Source organism: Cnephaeus nilssonii (assembly GCF_951640355.1).
Source record: "Cnephaeus nilssonii genome assembly, chromosome: 21".
Lineage (NCBI taxonomy): Eukaryota > Metazoa > Chordata > Mammalia > Chiroptera > Vespertilionidae > Cnephaeus > Cnephaeus nilssonii.
The window spans coordinates 14,656,020-14,682,217 of NC_137092.1; the positions used below are offsets into that span (position 1 = coordinate 14,656,020).

Sequence of the window (26,198 nt, forward strand, 5' to 3'; positions counted from 1 at the left end):
GAAGATAGGCACTTGATAAAGTGGGGCCTAAAGTTGCCACCCCATTTCCCTCTCTGCCTTCATGTCTTCCTGCCCCAAACCAAATCAGAATAGAAAAGGAAACTTATTTTACTCTTTTTATTCTGCTCATTAATGATCTAGACGAGGAAGATGGAAGGTTTTTGTTTGTTTGTTCCTCCCAGTCCCCAAAATACCAGGGGCACAAATAAGTCCATTCTACTTTCTCTGTCGGAGGAGGGTCTTTAAGACCCATATGAAAGGGTAGAAGGTAGCTATATGGATTCGATTTGCTTCCGGACCTTTTCCAGAGCCCTTCTGTCCAGTTGTCGCTGACGAATGATGACAAGGCAAGCGAAGACCAAGGCTACACCCATGACAGCCCCTTCAAACTTCCAGAATAAGTGTTGTTCCATCAGAGCCGAGCGGCAGCTGAGGGTAGGAAGAAACAGTTAGTCTGAGGGAAGGCCAGACAGCCTCTCCCTCTAGCCTCCCTTCTACTTCAGCCTAACCAAGATACAACATCTGAGGGGAAAAGAGAAAACCAAAGTCAGTCTACTGTGCTCACAGTGCATAAACCCCACTCAAATATACCATTCAGCTTATTTTCTGGTGAGGTAAGCAGAGCAGGTATTAAACAATTCTACTAATGCGAAGATATGGCCATTAATATAGCACTGAGAAGTAGAATTGGGACTTGAAGTAACTTGGTTCCAAATCCCTTCCTCTTTCCAATATGCCATACTATCTCCAAACCAAGAAGAAGAGGTGGGACTATCTACCTAAGGTCATGGGAGCAAAGGAGGTGATCTAGGAGGTATCAAGAGAAACAGCACTTGCCTTTTGAACCCATTCCTCTTAGATAAGCTGCATGTGATTTTCTCCACATACCCTGTGGAACCACACTCAGGGGTGGTTTTCTGCCAGGAGAAAAGGACCGAAGCACACGTTAGGAAGGGGCAAGAGGAGGAGCAGGAAGGCTGCTACTCAGAATGGGCAGGTGCCCGAGTGTTATGGCTCAGAAGTGGTGGGTAACTCATGAAGAGTTCCAATGGGGATGGTGGAGGTGGTGGCTGCACCATGAGGAATATGTGTTAGAAAGAATATTTCAAAAGCAATCGTCTAGGAGAGGCGTGGACAGGTCCCAGAGCCTACTGGATTAAACATGAACAGGACATGGTTATTAACTGAAAGTTGCCATTAGCTTGGAAAGAAAAGGGCACATTTACAGGGGAAGACAAGTTCCTATTTGGACATATACAAGGAAAAAGATAAAAGACAATGCAAAGGCATACTCAGTAAGACTTAGGGACTGTGGTGGAAGCGTGAGAGAAGCCACAAGTTTCATTTGGAAGAATCTTTGAGCTCGCTGAGTAGACACCATGAGCAAAGCTCACCCTCTGAGGTAAAAATATTTATGGACAAGAAGTTATCGTTGAAATTAAATGGGGGCTGCCTGGCCAGTGCGGCTGGGTTGGGGCGTCATCCCATACACACAAAGGAGGCAGGTTCCATTCTGGGTCAGGGCACATATCCAGATTTCAGGTTCCACGTCACATCAAGGTTTCTCTCTCTCCCTCCCCTCCTCTCTCTAAAATCAATACCTTGGGTGAGTATTAAAAATAAAGAAAAAAAAAGAAATTAAATGGTAGCAGATATGTCCAAGGAATATTGCCAGGATTTGATCCCTTTATGAATCTTGTGCTAGACGAATGTGTGGAGATGGCAACAGTGGGCACCAGGACCCTATGGGGATGGTGGTAATACGAGGAAATGGTGTCATGTTCGAAGCCTTGGCATGAGCGTGAAGAATGGCCGTGTTCATCAGAGAAATCAACTGCTTCCACATGTTTTTCTAGATAGCACCTGCTTTCTACAATATAAAAATCAAGTCTTGTACATTTTCATATTGAACTTTGGTTAAATGAACTTTCGTATTGGTCAAGATAAAAAAAAAATGTAGGGACTGATGAGATGTGAGAAAAAAGGGGGAGGAAACAGATACTCACAGCCTGGAAATTAGAACACGGGGTACACTCTTCTGCCACCACAAACTCTTCCACCATCCAGCACGGCAAACTCGAGGTGCTCACTAGAAGGGGAGAAACGCCAGCCCCAGATCTCACTCGGTTCTGCCCATCCCTCTTCCCAGCACAACTGAATGCCCTCATTCCGCACGGCGCCACCCTTTTCCCCCTGTGCTCTGGGTATGTGGGAGCATGTCAAAACAAAAACGCTGGCCCGGGGCACTGGGTTCCCAGACCGTCACCCACCTGACAGCTTCTCCTCCCGCACGGGGGCCTCGGCTTGGCTGCAGGGACAGGGGGGAAAGGGGCAAACGTCAGAAGCCAGAAAACAGGGAACCCTCCGCCGCGCGGTCGCGGGACACCACCTCCCCATCCCCGAGGGCAGGGACGATCCCACCCTCTGTCCCCTCCCCTTTCCCTGCGCTCAGCCCCTCCTTACCAGAGCTTTAAGGTGAACGCGCAGAGCAACCAGTAGAGGTGGCGGCCCGGGGGGAGGCCGTGCCTCCCCGCGCCCGCAGGCATGGAGCGCTCAGGGTCGCGCTGCCGGGACCGAGGAGGCGGCTTCGCTGGTCTCGCGCCTCCGTCAGAGCTCCGAGGAGGCGCTTCCCCTGCAGCCCTCCGGGAAGTTCCAGGTCAGAACTGCGAAATGCCGGGGTTACCTCAGGTCAAAGGCTCTACCGGGAGGTGCCCATGGCCGGGACGAGAAGAGCCAATACGTTCAACACGTAGGGCAGTACGGCCCTAGCAGCCCCTCGCCTCCACTTTGGCTCCCGGCGCGGCCATCTTGCCCTGCGAAGGCTCCTGGGCGCGGGCCCGACCGCGGGCGGACCGCTGGGCCCGGTTTCCCACAGCGGGACGGGGCGGCGCAGGCGCAGGCGCAGGCGCAGGCACGCGAGTTGCTTGCTGGGCCTTGTAGTCTCCTAGGGTTGGTGGCGCCGCGGGCGGCTCCCCGGAATAGAATCTCACTGCGTTTGTGCTGCGCACCGTGGCATTCTGGTCCTGGTAGTCTTCTGTGGGAAGGGAGGAAATGGCGGCGAAGCTGTTTTCTGCGTTCCTTGCTCACGGGCCTGTCGCTTGTTGAACCCATCTGGGCTAGATGAGCAGCGAGACGTAAAAAAGAACCATACGTCGCACTCAGGACTTTGCATTTTCCTTAAAACCCTGGGAGTTACCATTAAAATTCAGCCTTTGTGACACTCGTACCTGTCTCATTCTTCCCGCCCAGTATGGTCAAAGGGAGAAGCTGGGTTGGCAGTGCAGGGGCTTTCTTCTCTCTCCTTAAGCAGGAATTACCGAGACCTACGGGGATGGAGCTCCAGTGGCGCAATCGGTTAGCGCGCGGTACTTCTAAGACCTACGGTGAACATGCAGCCTCTCCCTGCCTCTGGGCCCCCACTCAGCTCTACTCAGATGTCACCTCCTCTCATGTTCAAAGATCCCCAGAGCTGGCCCTTGAATAACCGCATCAAATGTTCTCAGCTCTCCCTTGCTCCTACATAATGCGCAATAAAAAGAGCTTAGGATTTGAAGTTCCAGCAAGTGTTCAGTCTAGCTAGGCTGGGGTGCTTATTAGCTACATGACTTTAGGACTGTATCTGGCTCTCAGTGTTCTGTTAAATGGAAATGCAAACGTGCGTTTTCTGTTTGTTTTCGAGATGCAAATAAAATGTGTAAATACTTATTCTCCTCTATATTGCCTCACATTTCTGTCATACTTTATAAAAGATATGTTTTTATTGATTTCAGAGAGAGGAAAGGAGAGGGAGAGGAACATTGATGAGAGATGTCTCCTGCATGCCTCCTGCATGCCTCCTAAATGGGTATGTGCCCTGCAACCTGGGCATGTGCCCTGAAGAATAAAAAATTAAGATACTTAGAAATAAAGTTAACCAAGAAGGTAAAAGATTTGTACTCAGAAAATCACAGGATGTTGAAAAAAAGAGATAGAGGAAGATAGAAGCAAGTGAAAGAATATACTGTGTTCATGGGTTGGTAGAATTAACATAATTAAAATGTTCATACTACCCAAAGCAATCTATAGATTCAATGCAATTCCTATTGAAATACCAATAGTATATTTCACAGATCAAGAACAAATACTAAAAAAAATTATATGAAAACAAAAAAGACCCCGAATAAGCCGCAGCAATCTTGAGAAAGAAGAACAAAGTTGGAGGGATCACAATACCAGATATCAAGTTATACTGCAAAGCCACTGTAATCAAAACAGCGTGTTACTGGCACAAGAACAGGCATATAGACCAATGGAACAGAACAGAGACCCCAGAAATCCACCTGAGCCATTATACTCAATTAATATTTGACAAAGGAGGTAAGGGCATACAGTTGGAATCAAGACAGTCTCTTCAATAAATGGTGTTGGGAAAATTGAGCAGATACATGCAAAAAAAAAAAAAATGAAACTAGACCACTAACTTACACCATACACAAGAATAAACTAAAAATGGATAAAAGTCTTAAACATAAGTCGTGAAACCATAAAAATCCTAGAAGAAACCATGGGCAGCAAAATCCCAGACATCTCCATAGCAATATGTTTGCAGATACATCTCCTAGGGCAAGGGAAAAACTAAGGAGGAAATGAACAAATGGAACTACTTAAAAAGTTTCTGCACAGCAAAAGAAACCATCAACAAAATGAAAAGGGAGCCCACTGTATGGGAGAACATATTTGGCAATGGTACATCTGATAAAGCGTTAATACCCAAAATATATAAGAAACTCATACAATTTAACAAAAGGAAGACAAACAATAAAAAAATATTCCCAGCCGAAACCGGTTTGGCTCAGGGGGTAGAGCATCGGCCTTCGGACTCAAGGGTCCCGGGTTCGATTCTGGTCAAGGGCATGTACCTTGGTTGCGGGCACATCCCCGGTGGGGGGTGTGCAGGAGGCAGCTGGTCGATGTTTCTCTCTCATCGATGTTTCTAGCTCTCTATCCCTCTCTCTTCCTCTCTGTAAAGAATCAATAAAATATATTTTAAAAATATATATATTCCCAGCCGACCTGGCTTAATAGTTGAGCGTCAACCTTTAAACCAGGAGATCGCTGTTCGATGCCTGATCAGGGCACATGCCCAAGTTGCAGGCTTGATGCCCAGTAGGGGGTGTGCAGGAGGTAGCTGATCAATGATTCTCTCATCATTGATGTTTCTATGTCTCCCTCTCCCTTCCTCTCTGAAATCAATAAAAATATATATGTTTAAAAAATGGGCAAAGGATCTACATAGACACTTCTCCAAAATGAACATACAAATGGCCAAGAGACCTATGAAAAAATGTTCAAAGTCACCAATCATCAGAGAGATGCAAATTAAAACGACAATGAGGTATCACCAAACACCGGTTAGAATGGCTGTCATCAACAAATTAACAAATTGCCCTAGCTGATTTGGCTCAGTGGATAGAGCATTGGCCTGTAGACTGAAGGGTCCCAGGTTCGATTCCAGTCAAGGGCACATGTCTAGGTTGCGGGCTCAATCCCCAGTAGGCCAGTAGGGGGTGTGCAGGAGGCAGCTGATCCATGATTTTCTCTCATCATTGATGTTTCTATCTTTCTCTCCCTCTCCCTTCCTCTCTGAAATCAATAAAAATAAATTAATTAATTAATCTTAAAAAAGATCAATGGAAACATCCTCAGGTGAGAATTAACAAGAAAACAAAACAAATCAACAAATGATAAGTGCTGGTGAGGATGTAGAGAAAAGGGAACCCTAGTACACTTCTGGTGGGAATGCAGACTGGTGCAGCCATTATGGAAAACAGTATGCAGTTTCCTTCAAAAAAATTAAATATGGCACTGCCATTTGACCCAGTAATCCCAATTCTAGGAATATATCCTAAGAAACCCAAAACATCAACTGGAAAAAATGTATGCACCCCTATGTTCATAGCAGCACAATATACAATAGCTAAGATATGGAAACAGCCCAAGTGCCCATTAGCAGATGAGTGGATAAAAAAGTTGTGGTACATTTATACCATGGAATACTATGCAGCAGTAAAAAAAGAGGGATCTCTTACCCTTTAAGATAGCATGGAGGGACCTGGAGAGTATTATGCTAAGCAAAATAAGCCAGTCAGAGAAAGACAAGTATCACATGATCTCAATTCATATGTGGAATATAACAAACAAAAACCTGATGAACAAAATAGATCCAGAGACATAGAAGCATGGAACAGACTGGAATCTCAGAGGGAAGGCGGGGGTGGGTGGAAAGAGATCAACCAAAGAACTTGTATGCATTATATGCATAACCCAAGAACACAGACAATAGGGTGGTGAAGGCCTGAGGGGGGGCAGGGAAGAAGAGGTCAATGGGGGGCAAAGGGGAAATATAACTTTCAACAAAAAAGATTTTTTAAAAAAGGCTTGTTTCCATACTTTTTGTCCTTGTTAACTCTGCTCTACAAGTCTTTCTAGCCTAGTGACCACAGCTGCTCCCCTCCCCAAACAGCCCTAAAGGCTAATACTTTATTTTGGAATGAACAGTATATATGATGCTACATCCCATAAATTTTGTCTTCCAGTCAGACTTAAAGCTGGCTTCTCAAGAGCAGGAACTATCAGACTATGGAAAGATCATTGGATGAGAGTTGGAAAAACACACACAAAAAAACAAATAAAACCTGGTGAGGGCTGAGCTTTAATTTTGTTTGTGACTATTTTTCCTTTAAGTTATTTGTATGTGTCAATAGTTGTACGTTACAGAAGGTAGAGTGTAACCGAAACCGGTTTGGCTCAGTGGATAGAGCGTCAGCCTGCGGACTCAAGGGTCCCAGGTTCGATTCCGGTCAAGGGCATGTACCTTGGTTGCGGGCACATCCCCAGTAGGGGGTGTGCAAGAGGCAGCTGATCAATGTTTCTAACTCTCTATCCCTCTCTCTTCCTCTCTGTAAAAAAATCAATAAAATATATATATATATATAAAAAGAAGGTAGAGTGTGGTTTTTTTTCCCCCAGTAGTTTTTAGTTATAAGTTTTTGCTGAAGTCTAGTATTGTTACTCCTTACCCATTCCTATCATGTTTCATGACTAGCTGTGAGATCTTGTAAGATCTCACTTCCAATAGCCAAAACAAGCATCTCAATAAGGTCTCTACACTGAAACTAAATTTAAAAAATACCTGAGGTATGATGATGTCAACAGTCTTTCTGGGATTCTGAAAATGCCAAGGCTTTCCTTATCTTGAGCAAATTAAACTAGCTCACAGTTGACAACAGAGCTCAAACATAAGCCACAGAGGACATTGCCCCATCGAAGCTTGGATACTTAATACATTTATCAAATTATTATACACATTTATCAAATTAATTTCTAAGTTCTTCTCCCAATACTATCAGACTTTTTTCTTTTCTTTTTTTAATCCTCCCCAAGGATATTTTTTCATTGATTTTTAGAGAGTGGAAGAGAGAGGGAAAGACAGAGAGGAATACTGATGTGAGAGAAACACATTGATTGATTGCCTCCTGCATGTGCCCTCAGGAGGGCCCTGGCCAGGGAGAAACCTGCATCCAGGGTACCTGCCCTTTACCGGAATCGAACCCAGGATCCTTCGGTCTGCAGGCCGACACTCTATCCACCAACCCAAACTGGCTAAGGCAGACTTTTCTGAGTGTTGTCTTCACCAACAGAAACAGTTGCACAAAGGCTTTGCTGCTGACTCCAGGTTGTACATCCACTTCTACATTGCCGGCTTGTGGATTTCCTTTCTTTTTTATTTATTTATTTAAAAATTTTTTTTATTGATTTCAGAGAGGAAGGGAGAGAGATAGAAACATCAATGATGAGAGAGAATCATTGATCAGCTGCCTCCTTCATGCCCCACACTGGGGATGGAGCCTGTAATCCCAGCCTGTGCCCTGACTGGGAATTGAACCGTGACCTCCTGGTTCGTAGATCGATGCTCAACCACTGAGCCACACTGGCTGGATGGGCTTGTGGATTTCTTAAATGCCTTGAACATCATATCCATGAATAAAAAAGCTTCTAACAGTATTTTGTCCTAACCAAATCTGACATTTTAATTGTCCTGATAAAAGAGCAATTCTGTGAGATAATTTCACTGTTAAAAAAAAATATATTGTATGTACCTTAGCTGGTTTGACTCAGTGGATAGAGCATCGGCCTGAGGACTGAAAGGTCCTGGGTTCAATTTCGGTCAAGGGCACATGCTCGGGGTTGTGGGCTTGATCCCCAGTAGGGGGCGTGCAGGAGGCAGCCGATCAATGATTCTCTCTCATCGTTGATGTTTCTCTCTCTCTCTCCCTCTCCCTTCCTCTCTGAAATCAATAAAAATATATTTTAAAAAATACTGTGTAACAGTAAAAGAGCGTTATGTATACTAAGGGCGATATGTATCAAGCCTGAGTTTTTGGTGTTTTCTTTTTTTTAAGAAAAATTTTATTTATTGATTTGAGAGAGAGAGAGAGACATCAATTTGTGCATTCATTGGTTGACTTATATGTGCCCTGACTGGGGATCGAATCCGCAGCCTTGGTGCCTCAGGATGACGCTCCAACCAACTGAACTACCTGGCCAGAGGCTGATGGTGGTTCTTTCTGCATGCCTCTTTGTATGCAGTAGTTAGGGGCTGTTTCTGTTAAAATTTACTTGTCCCACTTATAAGTACTACCCAAATAGAATGTTAATTTGACCACTGTGCTTGGCACATAGTGGATGCTCAATAAATACTTATGAATACATGAACCTGTTTTGTGTCTCATTTTCCTCATCTATTAAAGCAGATAACGCCTACCAGCTACCTAAAGGGATCGCTGGCAGAATCAGAGATGCTTGCTTGGGTAACAATACTAGATCCTGTTATTTCCCTGAGGCGGGGGCTGTCACTCCCCAGGGGAGGCCCAAAAAGAATCCTTAAAAAAAAGGTCCTGCAATTTTCTGGAGAGGGCTCTGCCCACAGTGGTTCTCTGAACCCATAATGGAAAGGGTATGTGCACACCCTCAGGTTCGGAGAACCTTTGCTCCTTGCTGGTTTCCCCATCAATTAAACGCTGGGGAAGAGAGATAGCTGTGGGTCTAATCCTGGCATCACAGGAACCCAGCCAGGTTCAGGCAGCCCAAACACCTCAGAGGTAGGAATTAGGTTTATGAGTGAAGAGCAATTCCGACAATGATGAAAGTGACCCAAAATAGCTACATTTGTGCAAATGGAGGTCTTTAATACTGAGAAAGACCACGCAGAGTGACAGAATAGGACCAAACTTTCAAGGGGTGGTGCTGAGCCAGCCTCTCACAGGACCCTAAAGCCTGATCCAGTAACAAAATCAATTATTTATTTACACTTGTGTTTGCCTGGAAACCCGGGGAAGGTCTGAGGCCCCGGGCCGTCTATACTTCCTTTTCTCCTTCCTTTCTTCCTACCTCTTTCGCACATTTTTTTTCACTTCCTCAATTCTTTCCCTTCTTGCTTCTTCCCTCTATTCTACCTCTCCTCCTCTTTCCTCTCTTGTTTTCCTTTTTTCTTCTTCTCCATTTTCTCCCTGTTCTCTCACCATCTACCCATCTTTACTTCTCCAAGCACCACCTACTATCTCTCTCCCATCCTGCCCCTCAGCCCTGCTCCCTCGGGTTCAACCTCCAGGCTTAGGGTGGGGAGGCGGCAAGGCGTCCTCAGCTCAGGGAGCACTTGGTGTTCTTTTTGTCACAAGTCTTCAGGTCAGTGCTGGAGGACTTGCTGCTGTTTCCCTAGGGGCAGAAGGGCACAGGGGTCAGGGTGAGAATGGCTGGCTGGGGTCTGAGGCTATAAACGGTTTGAAGGGGACCCACCCTCATGGGAAGTCTCAGCACTGCTCCCCTCCTCAGTTTTTACTCCCTCACCCCACCCCACTCGCCCACCCGAACCAACTCACCGATCTCCGGCCTCCTGACTTGAGCAAGATGTCCCGGGCCAGGGAACTGAAAGCCTAATGGAGAAAGGAGAGTGGTCAGTGCGGACTGGAGGAAAGCAAAAGTCCATCTTCCGATATTCCATCTCTTTCGGGGGTGGGGCTGGGGGCGTCTCACCTCATCCACGTTCATACTGGATTTGGCACTCGTCTCGAAAAATCGGATTCCGTGCTCCCGAGCCAACTGTAGGGGATGAAGCGGGAAGAAGAGAGTTGGATAAAGGGTAGTAGCCAAGCCCTCTGCAATGTGACCTCATCTTGGCCTCCCAGCAGTTCTAGAACATTGGCCAACCTGGTCCTCACCTTCTCGGCCTGCTCCTTCTGTACCTTCCTCTTGGCCTCCATGTCACACTTGTTCCCCAGCAGGAGGCGCTCCACCCCAGCTGAGGCATTCTGGGAGCAAAAGGGTAAGACATGAAAAGTTGGGTCAAGCTCATCTTCACAATCCACTTCATCTTCTAAGTTCTATCCAATTCCCCCATCTCTCTGGGAGGGTCCTCACCTCTTTGATGCTCTTCATCCAATTCTGAATATTCTCAAAGGATTTCTCATCTGTGATGTCATAGACTAGAATAATGCCCTGGAAGATGGCAGAGTTCACAATGGAGGCTTGGACCACAGTCCCTGTTTACTCCTCCTCCCTCCACCCCCCAGTTGTACTCTAAGTGAGCCTACAAGTTTTATCCAGGAGTCAAATCACTAAGTCATGTGGGACCCTCTGCAACCCACTGGTGCAACCCCTTATTTCCCCCTGCCTCTCTGTACTCATAAACCTACATTTCACTGCCTCATGCCCTCATCCCTTGTCCAGACCCACACTTCGTACCATGGCTCCACGGTAATAGGCAGTAGTTATCGTCTTGAATCGTTCTTGGCCAGCGGTGTCCCTGAAGAGGTAGAATATTTCATGGGGTAGGACAGAGGGAAGGGCTCTCCAAAGAGAGCGTCCCCTGATTCCCCACCAGCTAAGAATTTAGCTTCCACAGGTGGGGCTGAAAGGAACAGAATTAGGAAACAGTAAAAGGGGGAAGGGATGAAAGACAGATGGGCTGACACTGAGAGATGGTAGAGGCCTAAGAAACAAGATCTCTCTGGTTTATTCATTGGATTCTTAATCTGTGCCAAGCACCGTGTACATATCATTTTATACGCATGTCATTTCGTCTCATCTTAATTCTATCCTTGTGATACATGCTTTATTGTCCTTGTTCTACAAATGAGGTAACAGATTTGGGGAGGCTGAATAACTAATGAAGGCCATTCTGTAACAGAACGAGAATTTAAACCAGTTTGCTCTTATCTATTGTATCATAATGTCTCCATTAAGCCTCATACCCTCGGGGTTTCCAGCTTCCTTCTGACTGTCAGGTCAAACATCTATACTAGGTTTTCTAGGCTCTCCATAATTTAGAGAGAGCACTAGACTTAGAGTCAAGTCTTAATTCTGCTGTTTGCTATTAAACTGCTTGGAGTCTGTTTCCACATTATAGCTCAACAGACATTTGTTGGCAAGATCAGAATACTCTGGAGCTGGGAGAAGGAAGAGTGACAAAAAAGCTGAAAATAACTGAGCAAGCAGGAAGAGAGATGGAAGGACCACCGAGTGAGGTGACACAAATGATCAGAAGTGCTGGGAGGAACAAAGGGGGAAAGGAGAGAAATGAAGCCAAACAGAAGAAAAAGGGTTATAAGGGGTAGATGAGGAAGTCTGGTTAGGAAGCCTAGGGCATTCACTCACCAGACTTGCAGTTTGATCTTCTTCCCCTCTATATCCACAGTGCGGATCTTGAAATCAATTCCTAGGAGTCGAGAGTGTACGGTGAAGTTGAGACAGGTGTGCACGTGGCATGTAAAAGCGTGCTGGGGGCAGACAGGAATGGAGCGTGGCCGTGCCAGAAAGCCTGCCGTGGAGGCACATGGGAAGCAGCCTTGTCCAAAGTGTACAACTAGGAGAATTTCCTCAAAACTGTATTCCTCAGTTAGCAAGCATGTTGTTTTTACTTCGATCTTGTGAATTTTGTGGTGAAGGAGATGAAAATTCTGTAGGGAGGCTTAAGGCCATTAAGGCAACTCTTGGGTCCTCTCAGCCTTGCCAGCTGAACTCTCTCAATCTAGTCTATCTCCCCCAAAATATTACTTTCAGATTCCTTTTCCTTTCTGTTTTCCTGGAACCCTCTACTCTCCGTACCCCTCCCCCAATGTTGCCGGCCCTACAGGGTAAAGAGTGAGGGAGTGAGGAAAAAGGTAGCTGATGCCTGTCTATGTGAATTATCTAGTAGGCCAGGCTTGGAACCAAAAAAAGTTTGAAGCTAAACAAGATCCCTCTTGAGACTGAACTAGGAAAAAGGGGCATTTTTCCTTCCGCTTGCTAACCAGAATTGTCTTGAGACTCCCCTTGTCTTATTTCCCGGAGCAGAGCAGATGAAGAAAGATGAGAGGGGAGGAGGGGAAACACTGTTCTCAGTGGAAACTTGGGCACCTCCCCCAAGCCTGTTGGGAGCTCTAGGAAGGAGGCTGAGTCACCAGGCTGACTCAGAGACCCCAAAAGTCCCCTCATTCCCACCTTCTTCACCAGGCTGACTGCATATTCAGGATCACAGTCCTTGGGCCACTCTGCACACCCATCCACTCTGTTTCACCCTCTCCACCCATTAAGTTAAGGAGCAAGAAAGCTGAGAAGTAGATGATAAGGTGGGAATGGAATAGAGTCTGAAACTCCGTGGGACAGAAAGAGGCTGGCAGAGTTGGGAGACAGATGTTCAGGGAGGGGGAATACAGGCAATATGGAGTGGGTCAAGAGTTCCAGGTGGATGGGGGAGAAGAGGAGCTGAGAAGGAAACAGAGAAGGGTTCCTGTGGATCTGGAGAGATGAGAAGAATGGAACCAAGAAAGTGAGGGGCTGGCGCAACGGAGGAGTTACCTGGAGATGGCAGGCAGGTTAGAATTTTGGGTACCACCCACAGACATGTATGGGGGATGGGTCTGAAACAGAGGTTGAGGACCTGGATTTTAGAAGCCCCACTCTAAGGGGACTGAAAGGTGGGGCCACTAATAATCTGGGAGCCTGGGGGTGAGGGTGTGGGGAGTCAGGGGTCTGGGATATGGCCAGTGGGCTCACCGATGGTGGAGATGTAAGTGTTGTTGAAGTTGTCCTCTGCAAAGCGAATGATCAGACAAGTCTTGCCCACCCCCGAGTCCCCGATCAGCAGCAACTTGAAGAGGTGGTCGTAGGCTTTGGCCATGGCGGACACGGAGGGAGCCGGGGGAGGGGTGGGGAAGCGCTGGGCACCGGTAGGCGGGATTGGAGGGTTGGCAGAAAGAGCCGCCGGTAGCCCGGGCCAGGAAGTTTTCCTCCCTCTCCGCCCAGGCTCCGGGAGAGAGAGGCGGCACTCCTCGGGGCCCCACCCCCTGCCCGCCCACCGCTTTCGGCCGGCCCCAGAGGCCAGTGCCGGCCCTCTCTGCGCTGGACTTTCCCTTCGCAGCCCAGGCCCACCTGCCTCCCTCCCATTTCCCACAACTTCCTAGGGTCTCCTCTTGACCTTTTGACCTCATTCTTCCAGTCTGAGGCCAGAGAGGCTGGGGTGAGGCGCAGGAAAAGTTTAACCAGGATGACCAGGGGAAAGAGGAATTTTAGGGGAATTAAGAGAAAGTTCGGGGGAATGATGGTGGAGACAGGGATGGCGCTGGGAGCTGACAAAAACTGGAGGCTTCTTTTTTGGTAGGGCGATTCAAGGAAGAGAGAATCCTCCTGGGGCAGTTCTAGAATTCTGGTGGTGTTACAAGCCCTTAGTTCTAGAATCCCGACTCCTTTTGAAAAAAGCGGGATTACCCTGCAGTAGGGAATTGGTGGAGCCAGTCTGCCCCCTGGTGGAACAGAGTGAGAATTAACAATAGTTATTCCGCAGGATCAGCCCCACCCACCCCACCGCAACGCTGTCTCTGGGGCTTCGGTGGGAACAGTCTTCCTTCTGGGATTCCGGGGGTGGTTTCTCTCACAAGCCGGTCAGAAAGCTAGAGATTGGGCCCTAGCTGGTTTGGCTCAATGGATAGAGCATCAGCCTATGGACTGAAGAGTCCCAGGTTCGATTCCCAGTCAAGGGCACATGCCCAGGTTGCGGGCTTGATCCCCACTAGGGGGTTTGCAGGAGGCAACCGATCAAAGATTCTCTCTTATCATCATTGATGTTTATATCTCTCCCTTTCCCTTCCTCTCTGAAATCAATAAAAACATGTAAAAAAATAAAATTTTAGAAAGCTAGAGACTGGGACAACAAATGCCTGGTCTCGTTCTTCTGATGAGACAGGACTCTTAACACAGCCCTTACCCCACTGAATGGGCTGGGAATGGGGGGCCTTGGCATCCAGGAAGCCGAAGTACGGAGAACAACCGTATCTTTGCCTTTGGAAGAGAATTATTCAGCATTATCTGCTTTTCTAGCCCCGGGCCGGCAGCATGCACAGTCCTTGTATGAACACAGTGTACCGGCTGTGAGAAGGCCTCTTTTGTTATTTCACTTATCTTGGTCACTTCCTGTGCCCCTTCTCAAGCACAACCATTCAGTTCCCTTTCTGCCCATTCTCGCACCTCCGGTGTGCCTTCAAGCTGTATCATACTCCTCCAGTCTTCTTTATTTTTTTCTCCTCGCTGGTCAAACCATCTCTAACCAGTCCTTTAGCCACACCAGCTAGGCAGTCCTTTATTTTTATTTTTAATATATTTTATTGATTTTTTACAGAGAGGAAGGGAGAGGGATAGAGAGTCAGAAACATCGATTAAAGAGAAACATCGATCTGCTGTCTCCTGCACAACCCCCACTGGGGATGTGCCCGCAACCAAGGTACATGCCCTTGACCGGAATCGAACCTGGGACCCTTGAGTCTGCAGGCCGACGCTCTATCCACTGAGCCAAACTGGTTAGGGCTAGGCAGTCCTTTAAATTACTGTTCCATTTTCTTGGATTGTTCTGATAATATAATCCATCAGTTACTTTTTTTTTTTTCATCTTATTTTGCCTGGATCTGGACTATTCATCCCCTGCAGTTTATTATTATTTTTTAAATATATTTTTATTGGTTTCAGAGAGGAAGGGAGAGGGAGAGGGAGATAGAAACATCAATGATGAGAGCATCATGGATGGGCTGCCTCCTGCACACCCCACACTGGGGACTGAGCCCACAACCCGGGCATGTGCCCTGACCAGGAATCGAACCATGACCTCCTGGTTCATAGGTCAATGCTTAGCCACAGAGCCACGCCAGCCAAGCCCTTGCAGTTTATCATTCTTGCTCACCTCTCTAAAATGTACTCATGCTGCCTGGCCAGTGTAGCTCAGTGATTGTCAACCCAGGAACCAAGAGGTCGCGTGTCCCCCCCACCCCCTTCGATTCCCAGTCAGGGCACTTGCCCAGGTTGTGGGCTTGATCCCCAGAAGGGGGTGTGTAGGAGGCAGCCGATTAATGATTTTCTCTCATCATTGATGTTTCCCTTTCTCTATCCCTCTCCCTTCCTCTTTCTCTAAAAATAAATAAAAACATCTTTAAAAATAAATAAAACGTACCCATTGCTCTTTCATTAGAACCTCATCTCTGTAGTACTCTCTGCCTAGCTCTCACGAGCTTTGGTAACAATCCCTTTCTCCCTTCAGTTGTGACAGATTCATTCTGTCTTTGTATTCACCCTCTTCCCTCAGCCTAAAATGCTTTCTTCCTAGATTGTTCCCTGGTTGACTCCTTGTCCTTGATATTTCAGCTCCCTTAGAGGTTTTACCGACCATTTCTTTATTTTTAAAATAACTTAAAAATTTTTTTCCCAATGCCGAAACCGGTTTGGCTCAGTAGATAGAGCGTCAGCCTGCGGACTCAAGGGTCCCAGGTTTGATTCCGGTCAAGGGCATGCACCTTGGTTGCGGGCACATCCCCAGTGGGGGGTGTGCAGGAGACAGCAGATCGATGTTTCTCTCTCATCGATGTTTCTGACTCTCTATCTCTCTCCCTTTCTCTCTGTAAAAAAATCAATAAAATATATATATTAAAAAAAATTTTTTTCCCCAATTACAGTTGACATACTGGAACTAGTTCTTACAGGCTCTGTGAATATCTCTAGCAACTCCATGTTTAATGATGTCACCACTGAAATTAGCAAAATCAGGGCACTCCTTCACAGAACCTGTTAAACTTTGCCAGCACCTCCCTGAAACTCACATCCCTTTTCTTTGGAAATAAGCATATCCCTAAATGCCGTTTGTGTCATCTTCCTTCCTCCTGTATGACAAATGGACATGGGAAGATGATGTTTCAAAGTCTTCATTTTTCCTTCCTTCTCCTTTCCTGTCTGGGTGTCGGTGATGCCAGGATTAGAAATCTTGGCAAGGCGTTACTGGAGAAAATGTGTGGGAAAGGATGTAGGGATGCAAATGGCACAATGTTTTGGGAAGGCAGTGGAGTAGTTCTTTGGACAATTTGTCTGTGCATCACTTTCCTAATCTGTAACATGTGGATAATAATAGTATCAGCCTGATAGAGTTGTTATGAAGATTAATATATGTAAAGCAGTACAATGCATCTAGTAAGCATTATGTGTTTGATGTAATTATTATTACAGGTAAGGATGGGAAGTTGACAATAAAATTAACAACTCTAGGAGTAGGTTGGGGATGGAGGAAATATGTGAACTTTACTTTAAAAAAAAATTAACTTGAGAGAGAGAGGAAGGGAGAAGGAAAAAGAGAAACATCGATTAGCCCTACTGGGGATGGAGGCCGCAAGCTGGGCGTGTGCCCTGACCAGGAATCAAACCGTGACCTCCTGGTTCATAGGTCAACGCCCAACCACTGAACACACCGGCCAGGAAAGGACTTCACTTTTTTTATATTTACATTTCTGAATTGTTTAGAGTGGGCAAACTACACCAATAGAAAAATAATAAGGAAATTTAAGAAGTCCAGACATAGCTTGATCTGGTTGTTGTTTTCCTAAGAAGTTCCTATTTGTTAGGCTCCAACTGTCAAAGTTAGCAGGAAATTTTCATTGTCCATTTATCCCTTGAAAAAGGGCTTGCCTTGAAAAAAATTTTAGAATGTTTTTTTCCATTTATTTATTTATTTATTTTTTATTTTATTTTAATTTTTTTTAGAGAGAGAGGAAGGGAGAGAAACGTCAACTGGCTGCTTCCCGCTACTGGGGACCTGATCTCGAACCCCGGGCATGTGGCCGCCATCAGGGACCGAACTGGTGACCTGCTAGTTACTAGTACCTGGTACTAGTACCTGGGCCGAAAGTCAGCCCGCGGCGCCACCCCGGCCCAGGCAACATGCTCACCGTCACAAACTCGCACCTAACTCTCAGCCCGGAGGCGCGTCCGTGCCACCGGCCAGCCTTCCGAGACCTTCCCAACATGGCCGCCCTCTTCTCGCCCCGCGCAGACAATGCTGACAGACGGACCTTCCCAACATGGCCGCCGAACACAGAGGCGTCACTTCCGGCGGGATGGCGGATATAAGGAGAAGGACTTCCGCTTTCGCTCCTTTCCGGCGGTGACGACCTCCCCACGACGATATGCCTGTGAGTGCCTGGGTGCAGGTTTCAGCGGAGACCTCGCTCTTCTGTCCGCACGCCTCCCTCGCGCCGGTTTCGGACGGCAGAGGGCCCTCCCCCGGCCTCCGCGCTGCCTCGGACTTTAACCGCGGGGGCCGCGGAGGCCCGCGGGGCCCCCTGCCTAGACGGGAGCGGAGAGGAGATAAGATGGCGGCCCGGCTGCGCAGACACCAGGCGCGGCGAGGGGCGAGCTCTCCCCGGTGTGTGGCAGTGGGGGCTGTTTTCGATCCTCCCCTGTTCGCCGTTGGTTTCTAAACTTGTACATTTCTGCCTCTCTTAGCTCGCTAAGGATCTCCTCCATCCCTCTCCGGAAGAGGAGAAGAGGAAACACAAGAAGAAGCGCCTGGTGCAGAGCCCCAATTCCTACTTCATGGATGTAAAATGCCCAGGTGAGCAGTGGGCGTGCAGCCGTCGGGAACGCGCTGGACCCGGGAATGGGACAAGGTGTAGTGTGAGCTGTGCCGCATCCATGAAGCGGACTTTAGGAGGAGTGATCCAGAGTGACTTCCCATCCAAACTCCACGTACCAACCCTAACCGTTCCTTGTGTTAAGAAACTGGGGTGATGTGTTGTGCTTCTGCCTCGGTCCTTGATGTACTTGTACCCGGAGGAACGGGGTGGGTGCGCTGACCCATTGCTGACCATCCTTCCCTCCAAAGTGGAGGAGTCTCTTATTTTTTTGACCTGTGAATTATTGTTGATTCCACTCCTTTCCCTTTCAGGCTCTAGGATGGTAGTCACACATTATCCAAAAATCCATAGGTGGGGGCAGGTGGTCCATTTGCTTCTGAGTTGGCATTAATGTGTACCTAGACCCAGGTAATGAAGTTCCCAATAGGATAGTAAATTTCAAAGTTTACAAATAACATGCAGGTCTTACAGTTAGCACATTCTAGTTTCTGTGTAAGTGAAGAAAGGCGTGGGAAGAATATAACCCCTTCTTGTTTTCCCCAGGATGCTATAAAATCACCACCGTCTTCAGCCACGCACAAACGGTAGTTTTGTGTGTTGGATGCTCCACTGTTCTCTGTCAGCCGACAGGAGGAAAAGCAAGGCTCACAGAAGGTAAATGCTTTAACAGGTGTCATTTGGGCTTTGAATCTTAATCTCAAAATGCTACTGTCTAAAGCTGGGATGATGTGTAGGGGATAAAAGAGGCTTTCCTGAGGGCGGGCCTCAGGCCTCAGGCCTCAGGCCTGTGAGTGTGGGGCAGGGTAAGCAGGCTGTCAGTTCACTTAGGAACCTTTTCTTCCAGGATGCTCCTTCAGAAGGAAGCAGCACTAAAGGCACCTCCAATCAAGATGAGTGGGAAACCATCCCAATAAACACATTTTGGATACATCCTGTTTATTGTCTTGTTTTACTGGTAGGAAGTTCTTACCTCAAGTATTCAGGGCCATCCAGAAGAATGGACTGCTAGTCATTTGGGGCAAGTAAGTAGCCAAGTATTTAAAAAGTCCATTTGGGACATTTATCTCTGCCTAGGTTCATTGAGTAAATCTTCAGAGCTTGATTTAAAAATGTGGTTTACCATATAAATGAGATATTTACTTTCACTGTTAGGTTTTCTTAGAATTAAGAGCACGTTGATCTTCGAAACACAATCCAGCACACCACTTTAACAGAACAGCTCAGGACCCTTTATTTACAATTCTCAGAAACCTTGTCTGGAGGCTTATAAATATAGACGTTGTTGCTAGGCAGCTTCTGGTGGCCAACGGTTAGAAATCTCCAGTTTAAAAAAAAAAATCTCCAGTTCCCTACAGTTAAGGAGACATGTCTAACTACAGGTTAGTGCCTTATACTCCATAGCCAGTGTTGTAGCCGACTCTGGGATGGCGGGGGTTGTGGACTCAGGAATGGAGGGGGAGAACGTGCGGAGGCATAAGAACCTAGAAAGCAATGGGAAAGGGAGAAGGGTGAATAAGATACAGATACTGCAATTTGAAGGTGAGGGTTGTGATTCTTTACCTGTCAGTGGTGCTCCTAGAGTTGGTACATAAACAACTGGAACCGTCTGTATCTTGTTTAGGAAGGCACTGTATGCTGGAATCAGAACAAGGGAGACATCTGCCTTATTGGAGGAAGGCCTTAGTCAGACTTCAAATAACTTCATGGTAATTAGGACATTTTTGTTCAACTTTTAGAGTTACTTAATCAACTGGCCAAATGATGGGGAAAGTGCAGGTCTAGACAAATCATCTCTAGCTAATGAATTTAACCCAAACTAGCCATTTAGCAGTGATACCCACTTCTGAATGGTATTTGCCACGTCCAATTTGATAGTTGTAACTTGAGCAGGACCTTTATTTAATCCACTAGGTGACTAGGGTTAGGGAGGCTGAATCTGTTTCAACTGCAAAAAACAACTAATTTTCATCCTTATTCAGTTTTTGAAATGAAGGATAGAAGGACTCCTTACCTAGAAAGATGAAAGCTGTTGATGCCAGCACTACAAAGAGGGTAAAGAGGATCTGGTAAGAACCCATGAACTTCTGGAGGACACCTGAATCTTCACATTGATCTGTGCATTGGCCAGAACAGAAGAAGAGAATAGTTATTTAATCACACATCCAGGCCAGATGTTGCATTTAAAGCCTTGTGTGGTCATAAGACTATCTAGCAGAAGCACTCGAAACCCAGCCCTTTAGGACATTCGATTTTTAAAACACGTAATACCTGGTTATTTAGTCAGGTGCGCTGACCTCTTTTCCCTTAGATTGTTAAATAAAAAATGGCAGCCGCCCTGGCCTGTGTGGCTCAGTTGTTTGGAGCCTTGTCCTGTATACAGAAAGGTTGCATGTTCAATCCCTGTTCGGGGCACCTATGGAAGGCAACCAATTGATGCTCTCTCCCACATCAAGGTTTCTCCCTACCCTTCTCTCTAAAATCAATACGCACATCCTTGGGTGAGGATTTAAAAAACACAATAGCTGTCTGATGTGAATGAATCAAAGCTAAACTTTTTTTGGTCAGATTAGCAAAAATACTTTTTTTTTGGTGTGCCCCAGAATTTTAGAAATTACTTTGTATGTGCCATGAGGTGAGAGAGGTTGAAAATCACTGCTCTAGGATATTGTTTTACTTATCAGAGTAAAGTGAACTATATTTGGCTCCATCTTACTGGTTTTTTCCTATCTCCGAAGTAATAAACTCCAATTCTTGAGCCTCTTATTCATTCCTCTCAGCTTACAGGAATATTTAAAACTTCTGCCACTTGAAAATGGCTTTTACCTTTCCTGTGCGTTTTAACTAAATGTGTTGCAATCTATGGTGATTTGATTTTTTTTTAAATTGATTTGAGAGAGAGGAACATCAATTTGTTCCACTTATTTATGCATTCATTGGTTGATTCTTGTATGTTCCCTGACTGGGGATCAAAACTGCAACCTTGACACATCAGGGATGCTCTAACCAACTGGGCTATCTGGCCAGGGTGTGATTTGATTTCTCATTCTAATCCCTGTAACTTGAAACATTTCTTTGGATCCCCAATGACTTAAAGCCAAGGGCCCCTTACCCATTTTTACTCAGGATGTCATTTCTAGGGAATATTCTGATTTGTATATATAATGTCCTTAATAAAACTTGCGACTCCTGTCTTTGAATCATTTGGTATCTGCCTTTGGTTATTTCAATTTCTTCAGTGTCTGGAACGCCTTTCTGTCCCACCAAACTACTTGAACTTCCAGGCCTTCGTACCTACTTCCTATTCTGCATCTATAATCTAGGCCTACCTTTAGTCTTAAAACCGCTCCTCTCACCTTACTCTTTGATAACTGCTTCACTGAAGAATAAGATTTCTTGAAGTGCATATACTAAAAAGATTGTCTATACCAGTGGTCGGCAAACTCATTAGTCAACAGAGCCAAATATCAACAGTACAAATGGGAAAGTACAAACTTAACCCTACCAGTCCTAAGGCCCTGAACCTAACTGTCCCCTATACCTGGGCTCCTGAGCATTAAAGAGAAAAAATCAACATGATATAGAAAAATGTTAGTTACATGCAAACAAGTGGTTAGAATAAGATGGAGACATTGCAGAAAATAGGTACTAGGTAAAGTACAGAAAATTAGGTAAAGCAGCATAGCGGCAGATTCGGAAATTACTGAAAAATCGGTACAGCGGTCTGGTAGCCTTAAACTTTTAAACTTCTAATGCCACTTCTTCAAAATAGACTTGCCCAGGCTGTGGTATTTTGTGGAAGAGCCGAGCCACACACGAGGGGCCAAAGAGCCGAATGTGGCTCGCGAGCCACAGTTTGCCAACCACGGGTCTATGCTAATTCCTGAACAGGTCCCACTGCTCAAAGTCCAAATAAAACCGGTGTATTACTAATTTTTCTAGCATCCCTTTAATAATCAGTGAGTTGATTAGAATCAATTCTAGATTTAAAAGCTGCTCTAATAGAGCACAGATTAGAGTTGAGCACTTTCTAGTGGTGGGACCTTTGGACACCTCAATTCCTCAACTCTGAAGGGAAAAACATTACCCTTTTGAGTTAGAAAAATGCATTTAAATATGCTTAGGGTATTTATTGACAAGTACATTATCAAAGTGCTCATATAAGCAAATCTTTCTCCCATTAGGAGATGTACTAGGGTTTAGTCTAATTCATTCCCAATAATTAAGAGAGTACAGTTTCCCTTGAGGGATTGGCAAGTGCGAGTGGCATGAGAATGTTTCCCTGGCTTAACATCTCCATAACTTCCCACCTCATACAAATTGGCATTTCTAAACTGGGTAATGGCTAGAATTAGGATTTGGGCAGTAAGTCTTGTTTCTAGGGTTCGCCATTTGCCCTTTGCTGGATTCAGAAAATCTGCTAAATACTTTTAAAGAAGGCGAAACATTTATCAAGACGTTTAGAATGGAAAGTAGTACACTTATGAAGCTGACAGACTTGTTAAACTGGCATGACTATTTAAATATATGTTAAGTATCACATCTAGCTAGTGATAAAAAAGCTATCTGAAGATTGTGTTTTCAGTGGGCTTGGAAAATTGATCCATGCCCCAGTTAGTTTGAGTAATCTTGGTCAAGTGGCTGAAATGTTTTCCATTAACTAAATGTAATGCCTTGTTTTCCTCTAGATTAAAAGTAGGATCCCCCATTGCTCACCTGCACCAGACTTCTTAATAGCTCTCACTAGCACAGCCTCACTTTGACCTGTGAGCACACAGGAAATATTGATGAAAACAGGCGATGTCATCTGCTGAAGGGAAGTGAAGTTGACTACTCTTATGGGGTAGATAGCAAGGCCCGGTGTGAGGGAAGAGTGACTATGGCCAGAGACCACTAGAACCGGGGAGCTGGGGAAGACCTTGGAGAAAAGATAAAATAGCACTGTTTAAAGAAGAAAAGACGGTTTTACAAAAACAAAACACAAAAAAGGAAAAGGCAGTTTTGTATTCTTATATTCCAATCAAACATACACAGTAAGACTCAGGGATTTCTAGTTTAGCTAACTGACAAGAAGTCATTTTTTCACTTAGGTGTGTTGAATGATACAGGGAAAAGGTGATCTGTGAGAATAAAATAGGCTTCAAAAAGGTTTTAAACTAGAATTTTAAAGATTGTTTTTAATTAAGATAGCTTTGGTGCCCTGGCCAGTGTGGCGCAGTGGTTAGAGCGTTGGCCCACGCACCAAAGGGTTGTGGGTTTGATTCCTGGTCAAAGACATGTACCTGGGTTGCAGGTTCATCCTGGCCCTGGTCTGGGCGCATGCCCGAGGCAACCAATCCATGTGACACACCCATTTTTCTCTCTCTTCTACTCCCTCCCTCACACTCAAAAAAATCAATGGATCCCTGGCTGGGTTTGCTCAGTGGATAGAGCATCGGCCTGCAGACTGAAAGGTCCCAGGTTCGATTCAGGTCAAGGGCATGTACCTTGGTTGCGGGCACATCCCCAGTGGGAGGTGTACAGGAGGCAGCTGATCGATGTTTCTCTCTCATTGATGTTTCTAACTATCCATCTCCCTTCCTCTCTGTAAAAAATGAATAAAATATATATTTTTTTAAAAATCAATGGAGCTCTAGCCATTTGGCCTAGTGGATAGAGTGTCGGCCTGTGGACTGAAGGGTCCTGGGTTCGATTCTAGTCAAGGGCACATGCCCGGGTTGCAGGCTTGGCCAATGTGCAGGAGGCAGCCAATCAATGATTCTCATCATTGATGTTTCTATTTCCCTCTCCCTCTCTGAAATCAATAAAAATATATTTTAATTACTAATAAATACATAAATGGAAAGAATATCCCCAGGTGAGGATTAACAGCAAAAAGATAGTATTGGTGTTATCTTTCAGCTAATGACCTAGATTTTAAGACTCTGGGAGCCCTACTGAATGGGAAAGATTTTCTTCATTCTGCTTAGTATTTCCTATGGTGAATTTTATCAAATCACAAAAACCTCTTATTTCAAAACTGATCTGTTCTGTTTGGGTTCAGTTCTTTTTTTTTTTTTTTTGTAATATATTTTATTGATTTTTTACAGAGAGGAAGAGAGAGGGATAGAGAGTTAGAAACATCAATGAGAGAAACATCGGTCAGCTTCCTCTTGCACACCCCCTACTGGGGATGTGCCCGCAACCAAGGTACATGCCCTTGACGGGAATCGAACCCTGGACCCTTGAGTCCGCAGGCCAACGCTCTATCCACTGAGCCAAACCGGTTTCGGCTTGGGTTCAGTTCTTAACATACCTCTAGCTTCTCAAGAACTCTGTCCACTCCCAGTACTCTTATCTCCCCGACATCTCGTTTGTGGCTAAGCACCAATTCTGACTGGTTGATGTAAAAGGCTGGGATGAAAGGAATGAGGATTCTTTGCATTCCATTCTTGCTATGTTCACTGGTGAGTGTGGCCCACCCATAGACTGAGGTGTCAGCCATGCTGAGGGCCTGGAGCAGCTCCTCTGACTGGGGTCGAACCTTGATTAGGCAGACATAAACCCCTGAAGAAAAGAGGAAAATCAGCAGGAATGGTCAGAGGCTCTGTTGAGCCAACTGAATTAGGATAAGAAGTAAAAATGGTGACATGTAAATTCAAAAGAAAATGTGAACTTAGTTTTGTTATTCAGTATTGGCACACTATGGACCACCAAAAGAAAATGGAACCCACAACTGAACTTGTTGCTTAAATTGGTAAATCAACATGCCAGGAAGTATTAAATAATACGGTGCAAACAAATTATGAGGATACAGAATGAAGTAGTCCGTTGGTAAGATCAGGAAAGGGTTTGTGAAAAAAAAGGCATGCTTCAAGCATGGTTTCATCACTTCTCTATCAAACCACCACTTGGTTTTATTTGTCAGTGGTATTTTTCTAGTGACCCATGCTCAAACCTGAGCTGTTTTTTGGCAACCTTTACTTCATTCTTTTTTATTTTCCTTTATTTCATTCTTATATTCAATCTATCTCCAAATCTTGCTAACTCTTTGAAATGCCTCTGACATGTCTGCCCTGTTAGTAATTCTTTGTTACTCTAGTCTAGACCCTTATCAATTCATGCTTGTATTACTGCAATGGCTCCTCCCATTATTCATTCTTTCTTGTCCATCCTATGTGCTTCCAGTAAATAATTTAGAACTGCTTTCATCTTATTTTTGTAAACTTCTCTGGGCTCTATATTGCCTGAAATGTCCTATTTTCTTTACCTCTAGCTCACTCTTAGTCATCTTCTAAAGGGTCATTTACTCTGTAAAACCTTACTTTAACACCCATGTTTGACGTAGATACTCTTTTCTGCTGCCCTAATGCCCCATGTGTGTTTTTATTCTATAACTAATCACTCTGCAGTACTAGTAAGTGTTATAAGCCTTGTTCTCCTCTTTGTACCTCCAGTGCGTGCCATGGTATGAGGCATTCTATTTGGTGCTCAACAGTCTGCCAAGTGAACCTTCCTTCAGTGGTTGCTCATGACCATGCACACTGCCTGGCCTTGGAGTAGAAACTCTCTCATGATGTAGCACTATCCTATTTACATTTGACATGAATCTCATTTTAGATCAGTTGATTTATGTAAAGTCATCTGAACGTCATACCTGTTTCTACTTTCTGCTTGTTAATGATAATCTGCTTGGAATAGCCTTCAGTTCAACAAGCATTCAAACACTGTGCTACTTGCTGGGGATAAAAGATGAATGAGACCTAAGCCAAGCAAGCCCTTACAGAGATAACAGTGACTAACAAAGAAAATAGTAAATTATAATAGAAAAGCATTTTGTATTGTATTATAAACAATAGGTATTATAGAGCCACGTTTAACAAATTAGAATGAATTAAAAATGTTGATTGAGAAAGAGTCCATATATAGCAGATGAAACTGGAAAATATGCATGCAATCCAATAAGAAAGTGACAACTGTACAAATATGGAAATAAGGGGGAAACCATATTCAACTGGTAGAACCCACCTTTCTCCATGCTGAAATATGGATGGACATGGAAGACTTTACTTGCTGGAATGTCCAGTGAAGTATTACTGAACTGTATATGACACAGTATGAGGGTCTCTGGAAGAAGTACTGTTGTAATGGCCAAGGCTTGACTTGGGGTGCAGGACCCTAATAAGCAGAAAAGAGGTAAACAGCTTTATCACTAATTAGAATTTGTAAAAGGGGAGGCTGTTACATAGAAGCAGTTAGGTATAA

The 26,198-nt window shown here is 45.2% G+C and overlaps 4 protein-coding genes across 6 annotated transcripts in view; 1 reads left to right on the forward strand and 3 right to left on the reverse strand.

The window, feature by feature from the left end:
• Window positions 1-137: 137 nt before the first annotated feature.
• Window positions 138-3,158, reverse strand: JTB (jumping translocation breakpoint). Its single transcript, XM_079761910.1, has 5 exons — window positions 2,464-3,158; window positions 2,271-2,308; window positions 2,007-2,089; window positions 838-917; window positions 138-429 (listed from the first exon to the last, which is right to left on the reverse strand). Exons 1-5 carry the CDS (start codon window positions 2,544-2,546, stop codon window positions 273-275), a joined length of 441 nt encoding a protein of 146 aa, XP_079618036.1. The 5' UTR covers window positions 2,547-3,158; the 3' UTR covers window positions 138-272.
• A 3,937-nt stretch (window positions 3,159-7,095) lies between these two features.
• Window positions 7,096-13,320, reverse strand: RAB13 (RAB13, member RAS oncogene family). Its single transcript, XM_079761672.1, has 8 exons — window positions 13,072-13,320; window positions 11,692-11,752; window positions 10,780-10,840; window positions 10,456-10,533; window positions 10,257-10,346; window positions 10,072-10,137; window positions 9,918-9,971; window positions 7,096-9,753 (listed from the first exon to the last, which is right to left on the reverse strand). Exons 1-8 carry the CDS (start codon window positions 13,193-13,195, stop codon window positions 9,679-9,681), a joined length of 609 nt encoding a protein of 202 aa, XP_079617798.1. The 5' UTR covers window positions 13,196-13,320; the 3' UTR covers window positions 7,096-9,678.
• A 4,053-nt stretch (window positions 13,321-17,373) lies between these two features.
• RPS27 (ribosomal protein S27) lies at window positions 17,374-18,887 on the forward strand. 2 transcript variants are annotated; one of them, XM_079761595.1, is made up of 4 exons: window positions 17,374-17,513; window positions 17,827-17,935; window positions 18,501-18,611; window positions 18,802-18,887. In XM_079761595.1, the coding sequence occupies exons 1-4, from the start codon at window positions 17,508-17,510 to the stop codon at window positions 18,828-18,830; spliced, it is 255 nt and encodes an 84-aa protein (XP_079617721.1). In that variant the 5' UTR covers window positions 17,374-17,507; the 3' UTR covers window positions 18,831-18,887. The 2 variants fall into 2 exon arrangements, with proteins under 2 accessions (XP_079617721.1, XP_079617722.1); XM_079761596.1 differs by lacking the exon at window positions 17,374-17,513 and adding an exon at window positions 17,574-17,746.
• Window positions 18,888-18,985: 98 nt separating this feature from the next.
• Window positions 18,986-26,198, reverse strand: part of NUP210L (nucleoporin 210 like) — a 58,419-nt gene continuing 51,206 nt past the window's right edge. Inside the window, exons 35-40 of one of the 2 annotated variants that reach the window (XM_079761585.1) lie at window positions 25,962-26,111; window positions 24,250-24,500; window positions 22,671-22,872; window positions 19,969-20,070; window positions 19,518-19,592; window positions 18,986-19,438 (exon numbers count right to left, since the gene is read on the reverse strand). In XM_079761585.1, coding sequence (XP_079617711.1) covers window positions 19,338-19,438; window positions 19,518-19,592; window positions 19,969-20,070; window positions 22,671-22,872; window positions 24,250-24,500; window positions 25,962-26,111 — 881 coding nt within the window. In that variant the 3' untranslated portion in view covers window positions 18,986-19,337. The remainder of the gene's footprint in view (window positions 19,439-19,517; window positions 19,593-19,968; window positions 20,071-22,670; window positions 22,873-24,249; window positions 24,501-25,961; window positions 26,112-26,198) is intronic. The other variant, XM_079761586.1, reaches the window with a different exon arrangement.